Here is a 19,765-nt window from a genome sequence, read left to right as displayed (position 1 = left end):
TTTATTTTGTTTTTTAGATTCCACATATAAGTGAAATCACATGGTATTTGTCTTTCTCTGACTTATTTCAGATATTAAGTAGATTTTAACTTGGTGTTGAAATATTTGAGCAAAAATTAAAGCACCAGCTTTGAAAAATAAAACACTGCATGTTAATTTTTGCTCATATAAAATATAAACAGTAAGTGAAAACTCAGTTTATACTTTTTGACTGCTCGTGTACTTTTTTATAGTAGAAGCAACAAATTCCTTTATTAAGTCAGTACTAAAAGGATTCAGAACACTAGTTCCCATAAAATCAACATCCATTTTGGGTAGTTCTAATCTGATAAATAAAAAGCGAGTAAGTAAAATTGACAATAGGTTAAAACCTAGCCTATATTTTTAAGTGCTGGCAAACATTTAAATACTTTCTTTTGAAATGTTATTTTACTTCTTTTCATTCTATTTTACACGCATTGGAAAAATAAGCCACCAGAATCACTTTGTTGTTATGGTAAAACTGTTAGATGATGGGTGACATGTGGCTGGTCTTCTTTTGTCTTAAGTATCTCATGTAATTTAAAATATCTTGTAAATAACAGGAATTAGGAAACGGCAACATTTTCAAGCATTTATTTCTCAGTCTCTGTGGTTTGTTTTTAAAGAAAGGTTGTGTTTCTCTTACATAGGTCCATCCTCAGCAGCAACGGCTTCTTTTTGAAGTATTTGATGAAAATCGATTGGTAAGTTCTATTCTGCTTGTGTGAAATATGCAGCAGGGGTATATTTCAGCAAAGCGGCAAGGAAAGGTGGTTTGGGAATCAGAAATGTGAGCGAATGATTGGGGCGGTTATGGAGACTGGGCAGTATGGTTAGGTAGATCCAACGTTTTTTTTCTCCTCTGGTGCTACACTCTACCCTTCCATTCTCCTTGCAGGCACATTTCCTGATTGTCATTTCTCAACAGGTTATAAGGGCTTACTCAAGGCCTATTCTGACAGGAGAGCCAGCCTCTTTGTCTTGCCTCCGTTTACTCTCATCCGTGTACCCTGGGTGGTTGATGGTCCACAGTGTTTTGAGCTGTACCTCCTTACTCCAGTGCATTTTGGGGGGTTGCAACATCCCATCCAGTCTCTTATCCCCACTCTTTCACAAAGGAAAACTCTCTTCTTTACACTGATAAAAATAAAGGGTTGCCAGCTCTTACAGAGGCAAAAAGCAAAGTTAAACCTGATTTTATTTATTAATTAATTTTATTTATTTATTATTTATTTTTTAAAGATATTTTTTATTGGGGAATTGGGGGAGGGGAACAGCCAAGTTGTTGTCCTTCAATCTTAGTTGTGGAGGGCGCAGCTAACTCAGCTCCAAGTCCTGTCGCCATCTGGCCGCCTGTCGGCAGCTCGCAGCCGCTGAGCTCAAGGTGCCGTGTTCAATCTTAGTTGCAGGTGGGCACAGCCCACCATCCCACGCGGGAGTCAAACGGCAACCTTGTTAGGAACACGTGCTCTCACCAGCTGAGCCATCCTGCCACCTGTTGGCAGCTCAGCTCGGGCACAGCTCACCTCATAACATGTTTTCTTTTCCCCCTCAAGAAATGACAACTACACTAGTAACAGAAGGTATTGCAAACAAAATCTGCTAATTAGCATCATACCAAGCAAAGGTGCTTTTCTGCTGCCAAAGGAGACTTCATCACTAACTGGCAATCTAATTTTTTAAGGCTGAGTGAAAAATGATGATTTGATTTTTTTTTCTCTTTGTAGTTTTTCTCTATAGAATAAGAAATGTTTTCTTTTTTTCTCCTCTGTCTTTACAGAGCTGTTTTCCTTCTAGATGAGACCAGTTGAAATTCAGTATTGGTGTTTTTTCAATTATGAAATATACATACAGAAAGTAGATATAATATACATTTTTACTTTAAGTAATAAGATAAAGATCTGTTCACTTTATTATTCAACTTAAGAACTATAACATTACCAAAATCATCAGAAACCCCTTCCCCCCTTCCCAAAAGCATCTCCTTTTCTCCCCCTCACCAGTAAGTAGCTGCTGTCCTGAATATTAATGATCATTTCTCTGCTTTTAAAAATATTTTTATCATGTATATATGCATCCCTAAAAAAAGTTTCCTTTTGCATATTTTTGAATTTATTAGAATGGTATCACTCTGAATACATTCCTCTGTTACAAGCTTTTTAGTTAATGTTATATTGTGAAATTGATCCATGATAACACATTTTCACGGATGCATAGTTTTCCATCATCTGAGAATGCCATAATATCCTAATTTATGTATTTATCCTCCTTAATAGATACCAGTGTTGTTTGCAGTTTTTTGCTCTTACCAGTTGATAAACATTCTTGCTATGTTTCCTGATGCACATGTATATCTGTTAAGATTCAGATTTTGAGTTTGAATTGCTGAGTCATGGTGTTACGGTGTTATTTTTCCTGTTGTTACTGACACTGATGTGAATTTCTCCCTGATTCTTGGGTGCTTCATTGGTGAGTTATTTGTATGTTGTTCACAGGGAGGGATAGCTTGTGTTTGCACTTTTCACCATAGTTGCCTAGTCTTTTTTGCCAGTAACTTTGCCAGTGACTCTTCATTGCTAAAATTAATATTTCTCATACTCTGTTTGGTGCATTAACACTCCTTGAGCATATGTACTGTGTATTACACACAGTGTCATATGTCACAAGGAAAAAACATTGCCTTGGATATTAATAATGGGATATTTCTAGAGTTATAAACATGATAAATAAAACTTTTAAAAACCTTTAAAGCTAAAAGCCAAACAAAAGAATGCATTGATCAGGATATTATAGATTCCCCAGGGGACAGAAATGGCTTGTTGAAGACTCAGGTAAGAGTCGATGTTACAGTCTTGAGTCTGAAATCTGCAGGGCAGGCCAACAAGCTGGAAACTCAGGCAGGGTTTCTTTCTATGTTGTAGTCTTGAGGCAGAATTGTTTCTTGTGCGGAAAACCTGTCTTTGCTCTTAAGGCCTTTAACTGATTGGATGACGCCTACCATCTTATGAAAGGTAATTGACTTTACTCAAAATCTGCTGATTGAAACGTCGATCACATCTAAAAGATAGCTTCACAGCAACACCTAGACTGGTGTTTGAACAAACAACAGGGCAAAATAGCCCAGCCAAGCTGACACATACGTTTTATCATCATGGTGGACTTGAGCCTTCCAAGTTCTAGTCAGTGATTAGGGTTATCCAGAGCCTAGCGATAGCATGTAAATAATCACATTATTTTCTGTGTAGATAATCAGTCACCAAACATGTCAGAATGAGGGGTCTTGACCTTCACTCTAATCCTAAGACATTATCTGTGTGATTTCAGAATATGAAATTCTAGAGGACTGGCATAGGTTCCTCCCCAATGAGGGTTGCCCCCATTTCACCTCTGCTCCCCCAGGGTTAATGCTCCTCTGTTGGCATTTGTTTGGCCACTGGGCTCCATTTTACTCCCAGTTCCCCAGATTCTGCACATCGCCGCTGTGACAGCAGTACAGAGTCTGTGCGGTCCCAGACCAGAGCCTGCAATGTTCAGCCTCTCTAGAATTAAACTCAGACTGGAGAGCTAGGAAGGGCATATGATTCTCTTACCTTACTTTACCTCTTTGCAGATTTTTCAAGCATCAGTCCTTCTTATCCAGCTGTAGTGCTTTTTGACATTTCTTTAGAAGTAGCAGCTGGATCAGGTTCTTTTTTAAAACCCTGAAAGAAATCATTAGGCAGTATGAGTGACTGTGTTGACCATTCATCCATCCATTCAGCCTCCTCTCTGCTGTACTTAGTGCTCAGAGGGATTAGAAGAAATGTTTAGTTACGGCCCTCACATGCTGGAAGCTTAAAATCTAGTTAGGGTTTAACTAACATGAAACTGATGCTTATAGTGAAGCTTACCAAAGAGAAAACATTTATCTGGCCAAAGCCTTGAGGTTCATTATTTTATATTAAGAACTGGAGGAGCTTTGCTTATTAACTGGAAGTTTAGGCCACAGGCATGAGCAGTTAGATCTCATTGATTAGCCTATTAAAAGTGATTCATTCTTTGAATTATCAGACCCCTAATTTAATTCACGACAGAAAGCTGAAGCTATTTGAAGGAAAAGTGAAAAGATTAGGACTGTTCCTTCTATAAAGAAAAGGCATTATAAGGGACTATTTACTGATGTCTGTAAAATCATTAAGGAGATTGAACAAAACCAAAATAACATAATAATTTTATTACTAACTTTACAATTATTGTACACATTCTAAAACATAGTACTGTCTCCTTCTAGTCTGAAATAGAATTTAATTGATTCCATATTTCTATTTTTTCACGCCTTAATAGATTTAAAATACTGTTTAGAAAATTGTGATTGAGAACAGATCTGTCTTATGGAGTTTTCTTTTTTAAACAAAGTGCAAGTATGTATTTTACATATTTGCTTTTACTTAGAGAAAAAAAACCTTACTTAAAAAAATACAACTTGGGTGTAGTACCATGTGGTGTAAACAACTGAACTATTTTACTTTTTACTTTCCTATGAATGAGCCAGTATATATTTATTACTGGAGTTCCAGCTATAAAATTCAGGTAAGGGGTTTAAATACACCCTAGAGTATTATTTAAAAATAAATTTGTTTCTTTCAAATAGAGTACCAACCTTGGTCTATGACATTTGGGGCAGAAATTAAAATATTAAACTTTTATTACCTAGTAAACTGAAAATAAAGTAAAGGTTAAATAAATACAAAGCAGAAAAAAATATATATATATACAAAATCACAACCCCTAAGAGGACAAACAGTCTACTGTTCTCTACTGTAGGACCTTTATCAGCAGTAGTAAGTAATTCCATCTCTAGAGCAGTGCTAGTACTCAAAAATGTAAACAAGTATGTACTTTGTTTATATAAAGAAATATGCAGCATGGTTTGTATTTCTTTATAGATATGAAACAGCTAAATGGATTGTTTCAATGCACCAGTAGGGGCCAGCAAAGAGCTCTTGGAGTTTTTCAGAACAGAATTGGCATTGAGATATGTTTATTTGATGTGTTAAATCCTTTTTAGACTTCTTTACTTACCACAACACTCTCTTAAGTGAATGAATTGCAGAGACAGTGGAATAAAATATCTTGTGTGCTCAAACTATATTGGGGTATAGTTTTTCTGTCTAATCTGCATATATTTTTAATGGAATGTTTGCTTAGGCTATTTCTTGGCAGAGTTTTAATAGTCAAAATATAAATGGCATCATTTAAAGACTGTACTACTTGGCTGAAAAAGGCCTTAAAATTATTGGAGAAAATGGTTGGTGACAGCTTCTCTTAAGCTTTCTTTTTTCTCAGACATATACTCAATTTTTGCAATAGTATTACTAGGCTAATTTTATATTTCTATCCTTAAGCTTTCATTTTGTATAAGAAGTGTTTTGGAAGTTAAAGCACTTATCTATTTGATCTAATGCTAAATTTTTAATTCACCCCACTGTTTTGGTATTTCCAAACTGTATAACTGTTTGAAGTTATCTATAAAAATTTTTAACAGTCTATATTCCTTTCTACATTAACTAGACTAGATTCCTAGTATGGCCACTATTTGGAAATTCAATCCTTGATTTGATACTCAATTACATGGGGTTTCATTCCTACCAACTTCCTGTAATTTTATCCCTATGGGTAAAAATATTAGTGGTCAAACTCTGCTGGAGAAAGTATAGGCACGGTGATTCACATAGTTAAATGTTCATTTAGTAGAGCTGGAGTGAAAAAAAAAATACCGTTTCAACTTGAAATGCTAGAAGATTGTTGTTCTTGTGTTACTCATTCATGCAAATTGGAGAAGGTATAATTGAAACAAGGTTGGCAGTGTTTGAGGCAGTGCTGCAGCTGAGCTCAGCTTTAAAGGTCGCTGGAAATCAAGTGCTTTGTAAGTGAAGGCATTTTGACTACAAGCAATTCAAGACATTTTGGAAACGTCCGTCTCAGGAATGGGTCGCCTTTTTCTTTCTGAGATATCTGGTATCTAGTGTTTTACTTTGGATAAAGACTACTACTTAAGAGCTCTTTTAGGCACCACAAATGATTTTTTCTTTCGACGCAGTGCAGCTGCTTCTAGCCTGTCTACCGACAGAGATCTTTGTTATGACTTTCAGCCCTTAACATGTTTGGAAATGAGAACAAATGGCACAAAGCTTACGATTGCACTTTGCAGCCAGAAGAAGCAATACTTACCCTTTGTCAGAAACCTCTGGAGATGACTCGGATAGCAATGTTGACATGTGCTTCAAAAGACCAACACGGATTTCAACGTCAAACGTTGTTCAAATGAAGCTGACTCCCAGACAGACTGCACTAGCTCCGTTAATAAAGGAAAACGTTCCGTCTCAGGAGAGCTCATCTGTTCCTTCACCTGAAAATGTTAATAAAAAGAGCAGCTGTCTACAGATTTCACTACAGCCAACAAGGTACAGTGGATGTCTTCAGCCTAGCAGTGTCTTAGCTGATGCCAACGATGCTTCCTTTACCTGTGTCTTGAAGGACGGCGTTTACGGCAGTGCTGTGGTTGATAATGAACTGAATGCTGTGAACGATGGTAATCTTTTAAGCAGTTCTGCCATTTGCAGTGGTAGCTTTAGTAACTTTTCAGCCAGTGAGAATGGGTCTTACAACAGCAACGGTAGTGATTATGGGTCATGCACAAGTATCACAAGTGGAGGTTCCTACACCAACAGTATCATCAGTGACAGCAGCGGTTATACTTTTCCATCAACTGATGATACTTTTCTGGGTGGAAATTTATCTTCGGACAGCACCTCCAATAGAAGTGTGCCAAACAGGAATACTACTCCGTGTGAAATCTTTTCAAGATGTACAAGTACAATTCCTTTTGTCCAGGATGACTTGGAGCATGGACTAGAGATTATGAAATTGCCAGTGAGCAGGAACTCGAAAATTCCACTAAAACGTTGTTCATCCTTAGTTATTTTTCCTAGGAGTCCTTCGAACACCCCGCCAATGTCTCCAATAAATACAGGTATTCTTCCAACCAAAGGATCCTATCAGACCTCACACCAGTTTATTATTTCTCCTAGTGAAATTGCTCACAATGAAGATGGTACTAGTGCTAAGGGATTTCTTTCAACAGCTGTCAATGGACTTCGGTTATCCAAAACAATCTGTGCTCCTGGAGAAGTAAGAGACATACGACCACTTCAGGGGAAGGGCTCAACACAAAAGAAAATTGTTATTGCAAATAATAGTCCAAGTCAGACTGTCTTTGAAAAGTCACCTGAAGGATATTCTTGTGTTTCAGTACATTTCACCCAACAAAAAGCAACTACATTAGATTGTGAAGCAGCAAATGGTGATTGTAAACCAGAGATGTCAGAAAGGAAGCTTAATTCTGATTCAGAGTATATTAAGCATATGCATAGGACATCTGCATGTTTACCATCCTCCCAAAACCTGGATTATCAAATAAATATCAACGGACAGTTGGAAAGACCAAATTTACAGATAAACAAAAACCGTGCTATTTTACAAAGAAGTATTTCATTGGGAGGAACTTATCCAAATGTTTCCTGTTTATCCAGCCTTAAGCACAATTGTTCCAAAGGGGGACCATCTCAATTACTAATAAAGTTTGCACCTGGAAATGAAGGTAAAGTTGATAATTTATCAAGAGACAGCAACAGAGATTTCACAAATGAACTATCTCATTCTTTGAAGCATTCTTGTAAGGTAAGTTTCCTTTGGTCTTGGTAAATGTTAATTTATATTAGAATAGCTTTCTGAAATGTTTGGTTAAAAATTATTATAATTTAGCAGTTTTATATACTTTCCTGGTCCTTAGCTAGCAAGTATTTTGTAGTCATGAACTTTATATTTGTAAATTCTGAAGAACCCCCAATAGTTTTTTACTCTGTTTGTTATTTTACCAGTGTAGAAAATATTCATTAAAAAAAAACTTTCTGAAGTGATTTAAGCCCTAAAACATTTCTGTAACATGAAAACAGGTTTTAAATAATAATTTATTTTATAACACTTTACCTTGGTGTATTTTTCCCTCCCCTCAAGTGGCATAGTATTTTAATGTCTAACTCCATATTTTATCCCTACTTACAAAAATGCTCATTTATTAGTCTCCTCTCCTTAATCATTGTGAAATAAAGTAAAATATAGAATGCTTATTTAAAATATTAAACAATAAAAAGCATATGTAAGAATGTGAAAATTTTGTTAGAAATGAACATAGAGAAAAATGTTTTTCTAAAATATGTGTATTTGTTAACATCATTGTTAAAAACTATTATGTTACATGTTTAAAACAGAAGAAAAATAAATGACATTTTCATTTGTATATGCCTTTAACCACAGGAATTTTGTTTCCACCGTATTTTTCTTTAGCTACCAGGTAAGACTGCCTTCTGAAATGTAACTTACTCCTTCAACAATATTGAAATCTAAATTTTACATTTTTGAATTTGGTTTTAGTTGCTAGGCATTTCCCATAATTTTTTAGTTCCCTTATTCATTTGTTATTTGATAATTTTGATTTATTATATTAGTAATTTAACTCTAATGAATCTTAACCAAAACAGCCCTTTATGTAATGTAGCCTTTCCAAAGTATGTTAAGTGTTTTGACCTGAAGTAGATTTTTTAAAATTTCTGTATTTGGAAGGTCTTGCCAGGATATTAAAACATTTTAAATACCAGGAAATTAAAATTTTTTTCTGACTAAACTGATTCTAGATGACAGTTTTCCCATGGGAGGAAAAACTTATCTGTTTATCTGTGTTTATATAATACTCAATATCTATACAAAAGATTTTTTTAAAACTTCAGGAGAGGTAGCTTAAGGTAAATAAAATATTAGGTAATTGCTAATTTGTTTTCTCTCTTTTGAAATCCAATAAATATAATCATTGTTACTCAATGCCCGGATGTTAATATAAGCAGCTACTTTACCGAGGATGAATAAAGATCAGATTTCATATTCTGATCTATCTTTTAGAATTATTAATTCCATTTACAAAATTGTTTAAAAACCAGCTTTTGGGAGATTATAATCCATTCAACTGTTTTGCCCTCTAAAGAAAGCAATGAAGTGGTACTAAGAAGAAATATTAATAGTTTGCTAATTAAATTTACATGTACCTTGTAAATTTATTTTACATTTAATGAACTAATTAATCTGCAAGGAATAATTAACCTGGAAATATTTATAGAAATATCCTTAAAATAAGTTGACTTTGTGGTAGTAGTATAGTTTGTTGTTGATGCTTTTGAAAATGGTATTTTTAACGTTTTTAATAAACTGTGACTAAATGCCTTTTGCATGGCTAAAAATACACACTTTTATTGGTTTTATTTAAACTTAGGTAAGCTCACAAATATTTTTTTTTGTGACAGCCAAATGCCTAGCTTTGTGCAGATTCTATTTTTTTGGGCAGATTATTGGATTATAAAATAGTTCAGAAGTGTGTAATTTGCTGGAGAGCTTTAAAATTGTTCCCTTTTTAAGTGTTTATTAAACAACCCTATAAAAGTATTATAAACACTATAGTGACCATTAAATTCAACATATACTAGATCTAAATAGATCTAAATGATTAATGGTAAATCAAGGGCTTGTTTTAAGAGGAAAATGCTAATGTTGTTTTTTCCTAAACACAGCAGTGGCAACAATAATGGGGTTTTAGAAATAATCTTGTGTTTATCAATAATTATATATTAATCTAATTATAGTGGTATATTGTAACTCATTTATAAATAAACAGCTCCCAAAATATTTCCCATGACTCCAGTTAGTCTGGGTTAGTATTCTGATATGCTGAGTCTGGATTCACATTTAACAAGTTGATATTAGAGTAGCATTTAGTAATGTCAGCTATCTGTACCAAGCAGCCGTGAAATTAAATCACTGCTTTGGTCAGGGACCCTTGTTTCTGAAGCACTGAGAGGACTACAGATTCTTTTCTTATGTGTTTAGCTACCAGTCTCCAGCAGCATAGTATCCAGTTTCTATCAACAGCTCATTAATGGCTAATATTTTAAATCCAGTGAGGACTTTTACCTGTATCTGCCACAGGGCTCTGTTCTATGTTTACAACTGAGAGTGAAGATGGGACCTTGTACTCTGCTTGATAGTACTTATTTTATTTATTTGCTATCAAAGAACATAGCGATAACTGACATATGTGTTTATTATATATACTTTTTGAAATATAGTATTACTTTTGTAATGGTTGCATTATGACTTTTGACCTGATAATAGATATTTGATGTTTTAACATTGTGTGTAATAGTTTCTCAGCTCGATCAAGAAGTAGATTAAGGAGCTAAGGTAGTTTTTATCTGGTTACAAAAATTACTACTCGTATTTCTAAAATCTGTGTAATAGTTTTATTATTATTTTATTTTTCCCTGTTGTTTCCTAAATATTATATTGTTAGGATGCTTAGAGATTTCATTACCCTGTTATTTCAAATACCTTAGCATTTTGCTTAAGCTTGTACGTGTCTTCTATTCTTCCTGTATATGCATGTTTTTATCAGAAAGTTTGGCTTTACATTTTTTCTTTTTCTTTTTGTTATAAAAGTTTTTGTTCATTTTCTGTTACTTAATCCTGGGTAGGTAAATTGCTTAAGCTTAGTATAGCAGAACTTTTAAAAACTATGTCTCAATTATTTCAAAAGCCTTTAACATTAATATCAAGATTATACATTGCAGTAATTTATTTAGTTCTTCCTAAAATAAATGTCTTAAATATATATTTACTTTTGTGCTCAATTTTTTTTCTCAGTCCTTATTTTATTAACTAGTAGCATATTTTGAGACACTTGGTTAAATTTATTTTGAAGAACGCTTAATCTTTCATATAAAAACCATTATATTTTGTAAATATTGACTCTCAAACTGTGATGCAGTAATGTTAATGATCAGTTTTGGAAGTTTAGTGAGAAATGTATGTTTGTATGTATAGTTCTTAGAACTGAGGAACTATAATATTTTCAGAGTGGTTCAGGGATTTGAATTATTTGCTTCATAAACACTTTGTATTTCTCTGTAGATGTGTCACCTTTAATTCATTCATCTAGCACACATTTGAGTCCCTATTATTTGCCAGTCCTATTATATGACCCACACACTGGGAATAAAAGATAATAAAGTGCAGTCTCTGCTTAGGGGAACTCCCATTCTAGTAATAGAGACACACTGGTAAACAAAAACAAATTTTCAGTCTAACGTGTGATGTGCTAAAATAGAGGTGTGTATGAGAAAGGTACAACAATATGTATCTGGAGAAGAGCACCTGGTGGGGAGAGGAAGGTTTCACAGAGGAAGTGACATTGAGCTGAGCCTTGGTAGGTAAGTTGGAGTTCACCAGGCAGAGAAATCAAGGAGGATATTCCAGGACAGTGATTGGCAATCTCAGCACTACTGTCTTTTAGGGTTATATTCTTTTTGTTATATGGGGGCTGACCTGTTTAGCAGCATCTCTGACCTCCCCCGTTGGATGCCAATACCACCTTCTCCCGCAGTCTTGACAATCAAAAAATGTCTCCAGACATTGCCAGATATCCCATAGGGGCAAAATTGACCCCTGTTGAGAATCATTGCTCTAGGCAGAAGCAGCTGCACATGCAAGCCTGGTTGTGTGAAAGATTCACACTGAATGGTTCAGTGTGGCTCAAGCTTAGGGAGTCCAGGGATGTGGGAGGAGATGATGAACTAGAAGTGGGTTGGAGTCCCGCTGGATGTGGTCCCTCATGCTGAAGAGAAAGCAATGTGTCTTTTGCTAATGGACAATAGGCAATGGAAGTCTTTATTTAAGAGTAGAATGTGCTCATTTTTATGTTTCTAGATGATTTTTTTATGACACCATGAATTATAAATGTATCTGAGTTTTCTTGACTTAGATTACTGGGAGAATGGTGATGTCATGAACTAAGATAGGGAATTCAGTAGAAGGGGCCAGATTGGGAGAGTGAAGGAGAAATCATGTCTTGTTAATTTTGTGTACTGACAGACTGCCCTGGTAAGACTGCTGTCAAGTAAGGCAGTTGAAGATATAGGACCAGGGCTCAGGAGAGAAATGAGAGCTGGACATGTAGCTTGGAGGTTATGGGCATAGTTGAAGCTTTAGGTAAAGATAAACTGAAAAGCATGAAAGTGAGACAGGTGGTGGGTGGAGTGGGAATAAATCAGAATTCTGGGACCACCAACTTTGGGGAGAGATAGTGGAAGAAGAGATAAAGAGTAGACTCAGAAAAAGCCACTGGAGGGGCAGAGAGGCTAGGAAGGCATGGAGGCATGGAAGTCAAGGGAAGGGAAAACTCCAGGGGGCAGCATACAATGCCACAGATTTATGTATCATTGAATGTGGCAGTTAGGAGGTCTTTGGTGATTTCAGCAAGAGTAATTTTCAGGAGGATAGTGTAAAAGCCTGGTTAAAGTAGAAATGAAACAGGGAAGGAAGCAAAACAGCAAGCATCAATTGCTTGCTAAACGTCATAACATAGGCGTGAGATAGTGTAGGCAAGGTATATATTTAGTGGCTGCTATATAGAAGACAGTATTAGGTGGACAAAAGATGCATGAAACGGATTCTGTCTACAAGAACATTGCAGTCTGTTTTCTGGGGGAACAAAGGCTGTACCTCTGTTCTTTCACCTGAGAACTATAGAATAAGTGAGTACACATAGTGAGAACCAACATGGAGATTCAGCAATAAGAAATGAAGGAAACACAATTAGAATTGAAAGCTTGAGATTGACTATGAATAATTACAACTCATTCTGAACAGCATTACCCTTTCTCAGTCTCCTCCCTACCACCCAAAATAAGACAAAACAACAAAAAAGACCTTTCATGCAAAAAACAAGTCAGGGTTTAACGCCTACTCCTAGAAACTACTTGGAGAATAGGCCCCTCTATCTTTCTGTCACTGGTTTCTTTCAGGAGATGGAGCCCACTGTATACTAGTTCAGGCCTCACTCTTCCTTCTAAACCCGCTCTCCCTTTACATTAATAGGTGACAAGATAGTGGAACAAGATAGACCAGGAGCAGCCAGGACCAGGAGCCTATTTAGGCAGAAGGGGCTTGGCAGAATCTGGGGGTGTGGCCAGCCAATGTGTTGAGGTCAGGAAGGTGGTTAGCAGAAGGGGCAAATGAGTGCTGAGAAAGGGAGCCAATGATGTTGTCAGCATACCCAGGAAATACCTGAAGTATTGTTCAAGTGTGTGATTCAGCAACCTTTGTTTGCCCGTGTGTGAGATTGGAAGACCACGGTAAGATGAAGACGGACACTCAGAGAGATATAAAAACACCTCTCAGAACAAGAGGTGAACACATCTTTCCCCACTCAGTGAGGTATTTTGGGGAAGGCTCTCAACATGGGGGCAGTTGTTGAAAAGCAATTTCACCTTCACTGAGATTTAACTAAACTGCTTAGATGTAACTAGAGCAGATCTGAGACCTTGGAAGGGCAAGCAGCTAGCATGTCTGTGTACCTTGTTGCTCAATTCACAGGCAAGTCAAATAAAGAATACCTTGACCAAGAGAATCCATGACATCTCTGTTTAGGCTCTAGGGTATCTGTGTGGGGTGGGGTAAAGGGCGCGAAGAACAGGCATTCTGTTGACTTAGATGTATTGCTAAAGCATAACACTGTGAAACATTTTGTGCTTTACCTTAAAAGAAAAACAAGTACCAAGCAAAATTTACATCAAGGATATTGGTAATGCAGCATACAATGTCTTTAAACTCAGTTATTCATTAAATAAAGAAATAATTTTAACAGAATTTTTATCTTTTGTCACCCTTCCAAAAAATGAGAGTAGAACATTTTATGATATAGCTAAAATAATATTATCCTGGACTACTTCCCTTTTTTTTTTTTCCTTTTCGTTTTCTCTCACATTTTTGTTGGTAGGTATTGCCTTGTAATGCTTTAAGAAATGACTTAGTAAGTTGTCAGTTGTTAAATGCAGATTCTGGTTCAGTCCGTCTGCGGTGGGACCTGAGTGTTCTGTCTTTCTAACAAGTTCCCAGGTCCTGTCAGTGCTACTGTTTCCCCAAACACATATTGAGAAGCAAGGCTAAGACCATTCTTTTATGAGAACAATAACAAGTTCATAGTTGAAGTATCCACTGACTCCCTCTCCAGCTTTTACATAAAGCAGAGCCAAAGGTATACAGTGGCCAGGGCCAAATAATTTGCAGAGAGTTTTAAATCCATTTAGACATTTAAACTAGTTATTGACTGAGACCATGTAGTATAGGAGAGGTTGCCTACCTACCTCATAAAAGAACTTTAGTATGACTCCTCCAAAATTCTGACTATTACATTTTCCAGGATTACATTTTAGTTTCATTTAAGAATTTTAAAATATCGGTCTACAAAGGCATGCAGTTCTACTTAAAGAACGTTCTTGAATTCATTATGGCTGTTGTTCTGGTTTAGGTTGTTTTTTAAATTGTTGCCTATATTAATTTTTTGCCCTCACCATAAGATTTGAAAAATAACAATTGAAATGTTATATTTTTCTTCATTATTCTGGCTTATTCAAGCCATATCGTCCATCTTCCTCTTTGTAAACATTTTCAATCTTTTGAATATACTTTCCTCCAGCAGTGCCAGGTAGGGTACCACTAAGAATGCGTAAGTCATATATTGGCTTATGTAATGAATTGAAACACCATATATAATGAATGCTTAGTTATGAACTAACTGTCCTTTTGATAGCTCTGTAAGAAGAAAGTTTAAAAATCCTTTATATATAACATTAGTGCTTCTTAAAATCATGTATTATTTCTCGAGTAAAAATCAGTATGTGAAAGTCTTAGGAACTGTTCTTCCGTGTGAGCGGTTTAAGAAATCTTACTGATGGCTGGGTTTTCAGTCTTCGTGACTGCCGATGACTTAGCCTACTGTCAGGGAGCCTCATATGACATTTAACATTTCAGATAAGAAATGAGAAGAAGGAAGCATAGCAAGAAAAAAGTTAAAGATGGGGAGATAGAAATAGATAAGCAAGCAAGCAGGCAGGCAAATACGTATTTCCTGGAATTGATCAGAGAAGAATTCTAGAAAAGGGATTAAGCAAATAGGTAACCTTTTCTGGGCTCTAATTTACTAGAATGTAATTCCCTAAATCAGGGACTTTTTCTCTTATTTGCTGTATCGCCAAGACCTGGAAATGTGCCTAGCTCAAAATAGATACTCAATAAGTATTGATTAAATTATTGAATGAAGCCAAGGGACCCTTTAGAATGGAGTTGAGATGATTGTAGAATCCTGACGGATGACGGTGACCAGACGGCGCTGCACAAACAGATAACCAAACTAGGATATTTAAGTGATGACTGTAATGATGAGTGGGAGCTACTTGATGCTTCATCCTTTGCATGAAAGAGTGGCACTCTTAAATGAATACGTTGTCCCCTGGGTTGGATGCCAATGGAATATTATGATTGTGACTCAAGGATTAGTTTCCACAGTGGAGTCTGATTCATAGCCTACATATTCCACTAACTGGTACTGTAGAACTAAGTGTCTGGATAGTGGCTCAGATCAAGTTTTCTAAAAAAAAAGATTAAATGGGTCAAAACTATTAAGGGTATTTAAACAAAGGCTACTTGACTAGCTTTAAATTTGTCATTGTTTAATAAAAAGACTTCATTTCAGACTTGATATGAAAGCTGGATTCTCAGAGTTGTTTCTGGAGTTTCAAGTAACTGTTTTAGCTAAGAATGACCTTTACCTTTTGTACCAAGGCTGAAACACTGAACCCTCTGAAAGAGTCACAGAGTTTAATGGAAACTCAAGTCATCTTCAAAGCAAATGAGTTTAACAAGTATTTATCAGAAATAGGATATGTGTCTGCTGTACGTGGCAAGTATTATTCCTGGCATTGCAGAGTTTATAATTTAGAGGAGAGGACAGCATAAGCCATTAAAACAAACAACCAGAGTACAATACGGTCTAATACATAATAATATCCATATATACCTACTTCAGGCAGGGGAGCACCTAAGCTCTGGGATATGTGATTTCATATGTAATTTTTAACCAATTTTAATTGTTATCAAGATAGCACATGTGCCTATTTTTAAAATCAGTTGTTATTTCTTTGAAGATTTCCTTTTTGCCTTTTTCTCTGTGTTCTCTTAGAATTCCTGTTAGCTAAAGTTTTCTCCCCTTGGATTGATCGTATAATTTACTATTTTCTCCTGTTTTCTCTTTGCCTTCTTTATCCTATTTTCTGGATGATTTCCCCCAAATGTCCAGTTCTCTTTAATTTTAAATTTTTGATTATTTTATTTTCTAAGTTGCATCTTGTTTTCTAATGATTTCCTATTTTTATTTTATAAGTACAATCTCTTAATTCTCTGACAATATTTTACTTCAGGGTTTTTGGGTTTGCTTTTTAAGTTTTATTGTGGGTCCTACATTGTCTTTGGTTCCTGTGAGTTACTTTATTGTTATTGTTGTTCGTTTCTTGTTACTGGAAATTTTCTCCAGGAATCTGGTGAACTTTGCTGTCTGCTTATATTTGACAGTAACTATGAAGTGACTCTGTAATTGTAGGGGCTTTTCAACTGGTAGGCTTCATTGTTGGGAGACCTGTAACTAATGTCTGTAGGCTTTCCCGGAGGTCCGTTTGTCCAATGATTGCCTACTTGTGTTTTATAGCTGTGGTTAGTGATATACTAAGGATGAAGGTTATTTCGTTCTATAAGTTCTGAAACTCCATTAATTCAGATAAAACATGCCTTAAAAGGAATATTTACTTACCAAATTCTTTTTTTTTTTAAGCTGAGCCATCCTGCCACCTGTTGGCAGCTCAGCGGCTGCTCAGCTCGGGCCAGGACTCGAACCACTGTTGTTCATAGCTCAAACTCTTGAGCGAGCTCTTAACCAACTGAGCCACTTGGCCGGCCCTAGTTACCAAATTCTTAAGGTCTGATGATAATTTAATTAATTTACAGTAAGCAAGGGAACTGATTTTCATACCTATTGTCTGAAATACATTGTGTATATTCTAGAAATGAAGATACTACTAGAAAGACTAAAGTAAACATTCTTTGTAATAGACTATATGATTTTCTTAACGTATTTCCCAACCTTCTTGGCAATACATTTAAATGTAAATATGCATGCCTATCACTCTGAGAAAGAGACTAGACCTATTAAAATTGGGTTTGGGTGTAGGACAAGAAGAAGAGACCATAATGGCCCTCTGATGGAGTGTAATATGGATGCTCACTGTCACTAGAACTTAAACCCTCAAGTTTTTTTTAAACTTGGAGAAAATCCTGATATTTTGGTTTTTAAACTCTTAACCCTATATATGTATCTGTAAAACTTTAAATCAGTTAATATATCATATTGTATACCACATCAGAAAGCTCTCTGAGATTATCTCCATATTAGAAATAAAGAAACAAGCTCAGAAAAGTTAAAGTGACTTACTCAATATCATAAATCTAGTAAATGTTATATTTGGGCCCAAACTCAGCTCTGTTATATAAAACACTTCTATGACATCTCTAAGCAAGAGGACTTTCATCCTACCCCACAGTAGGAGGACTCTATAAGATAAAGCTGCTAGGGGAAGGTGATTCTAGTAAAAATACCATCAGAAAGAAAGAAAAAATGAGTTGACTAAAGGAAAATTTCCACCTGAGCTGACTACAATCTGATGATTGACTTTTACACTCTGTGGAACAGATAGTCCAGATCAAGTCCTTTCTTATTATCACTGTTGAGTGAAAGCTAAATTCAGAGATTATTCTTGAAGTATTGGGTTGTCAGAAAAGTCACGACGCATTTTTGCAACGAAAAACAGAAAAAATACGTCATGCCTTTTCCGACAACCCAATATATTATTACTAGAGAGCCAGTTTATCTTTCAAATATTTTTTCTATTCTTCTAACTTGTGATCCATCATTTATAAATACTTTGTTTTTTTCTTATTATTTTTATTGATCAGATAATATATACTCTATACGAGTATCTACCTCCTATAGCACTATTTATGAATTTCAGTCTTAGTTTTCTTCACTAACTATTGCAAACTACCTAAATCATTATAAACTACCTATCTCTTTTACAAACATTTTAAAACCTTTTATTATGGAAAATTTCAAACACACAAAAGTAGAAAGATTAATGCATTGCGCCCCCATGTATGCCCCTAATGAGCCCCCGTTTCAACAATTATCAACATTTTGGCAATCATGTCCTTCATCTTCTCTCCTTTTTTTCTTCTCTTGGGTGACTACTTTCTCAGGAGTATCCTTAAAAAAGTTTAACTCAACCTTTCCTTAGGTACGATGAGCCAACCTAGTTTAAAAAAAAAAATCAAGTCATAATTCTGAATACAGTAGCCTGGGCAAATCAGTCAGCTTGGAGGACCTGTCTGAATCCCAGGGCAAGAACTAAACATAAAATCTTGAAACCAGAAAGTACTGTTTTACCAAAATCTGTTCTAGAACTCCACCTGTCCAGTACAGTGAGTGGCCAGTAACCACGTGGCTATTGAGATTTTAATGATTTTAAATTAAATCATATTTAAAATTCTGACCCTCATTTGCATTAGACACATTTCCATTGCTCAGTAGCCACATGCGATTACTGCATTGGACAGCACATATGTAAAATATCCCACTGTTATCTAAAGTTCTACTGGATAGGGTTCCTCTAGAACAGTGGTTCTCAACCTTTCACAGGGGTTGCCTAAGAGCATCGGAAAACACATATTTTCGATGGTCTTAGGAACCGAGACACAGCTCCTCTATCCGTCTCCAGGCCACATGCAGATATGCCCACATACGAGTACCTGGCGACCCCTGTGAAAGAGTCGTCGACCCCCAAAGGGGTCGCGACCCACAGGTTGAGAACCGCTGGTCTAGAACATTACATTTGAACCACAAAGCATTAATACCCCTGTAACTTTGACAATGAATGCTCCAAGTGTATTGGGGAAGGCGCCTAAACCTACAGTTCTTGGTAGCTGTGATGGCGGAAGGAGTGGAGCCATATCCAATGGCCTTATTTTCCTCCACTGGTACCTGTCTTGCTGTTGAAGCAAGAAAAATTTGGCTTTAAAGGAACCCTTTGAGTTCTTATTTTCTTAACCCACATCCCCCTTCCCTTTTTTTTTCCTATTTTCATTGGTGCATTATATTCTTCAATAAAAATTATGAGTCTTCAACCCTGGGAGAAACTTTAAAAACTGTTTCTAGATCAGCTAAACTTGTATTTGATCAGATAATCAGGTAATAAAATTATAAGGATAATCAGTTTTTATTTCTGAAAAATTTTTTTAAACCTGAGACAGAAAAGATTATTCATGTAAAAAAGTAAAAATTGTCAGAGAAAACATTTCATTCTATCACTACATAAGTAGTCTTGCACCAAAGTTTAAAAAAAGACGAGAAAAAATAAATTTAAGAAAAAGAAAGAGGAAAGACCACTTTGGGAATCAATTAATTATTTTGTTTGTTGTTTAGAGGTACTTTTTGCATAGTCCCTTCTGGTCCTCTGCCAGTGAGCTCATTTTGCTCACAATAAATCTTTGAATGTATTTGCCAGTCACTGTACACCATTTGTGCTTAATACTATTTGTTGATGATTAGGGAAAATACTATTGAAACTCCAACAAGCAGATGTTGCTTTTTGAATACCTTTTGTTGTAAAACACAAAAGAATAGAAGACATTGTCCCAACTTTTGATGGGGCAATCTAAACAA

At 35.7% G+C, this 19,765-nt stretch overlaps 1 protein-coding gene across 3 annotated transcripts in view; it reads left to right on the top strand.

Annotated features, from left to right (window-relative positions):
• Window positions 1-19,765, top strand: part of NEDD4 (NEDD4 E3 ubiquitin protein ligase) — a 112,910-nt gene that overhangs the window by 45,006 nt on the left and 48,139 nt on the right. For 2 of the 3 annotated variants that reach the window (XM_019665343.1, XM_019665348.1), the window contains exon 5: window positions 672-725. In XM_019665343.1, the coding sequence (XP_019520888.1) occupies window positions 672-725 (54 nt within the window). Of the gene's footprint in view, window positions 1-671; window positions 726-5,548; window positions 7,741-19,765 lie in introns of those variants that run through there. The other variant, XM_019665358.1, reaches the window with a different exon arrangement.

This window comes from Hipposideros armiger, unplaced genomic scaffold (assembly GCF_001890085.2).
Source record: "Hipposideros armiger isolate ML-2016 unplaced genomic scaffold, ASM189008v1 scaffold_12, whole genome shotgun sequence".
NCBI classification, from domain to species: Eukaryota; Metazoa; Chordata; class Mammalia; order Chiroptera; family Hipposideridae; genus Hipposideros; species Hipposideros armiger.
Note: the sequence above shows the minus strand (reverse complement) of the source record. Positions and strands in the feature narration are given on the sequence as shown.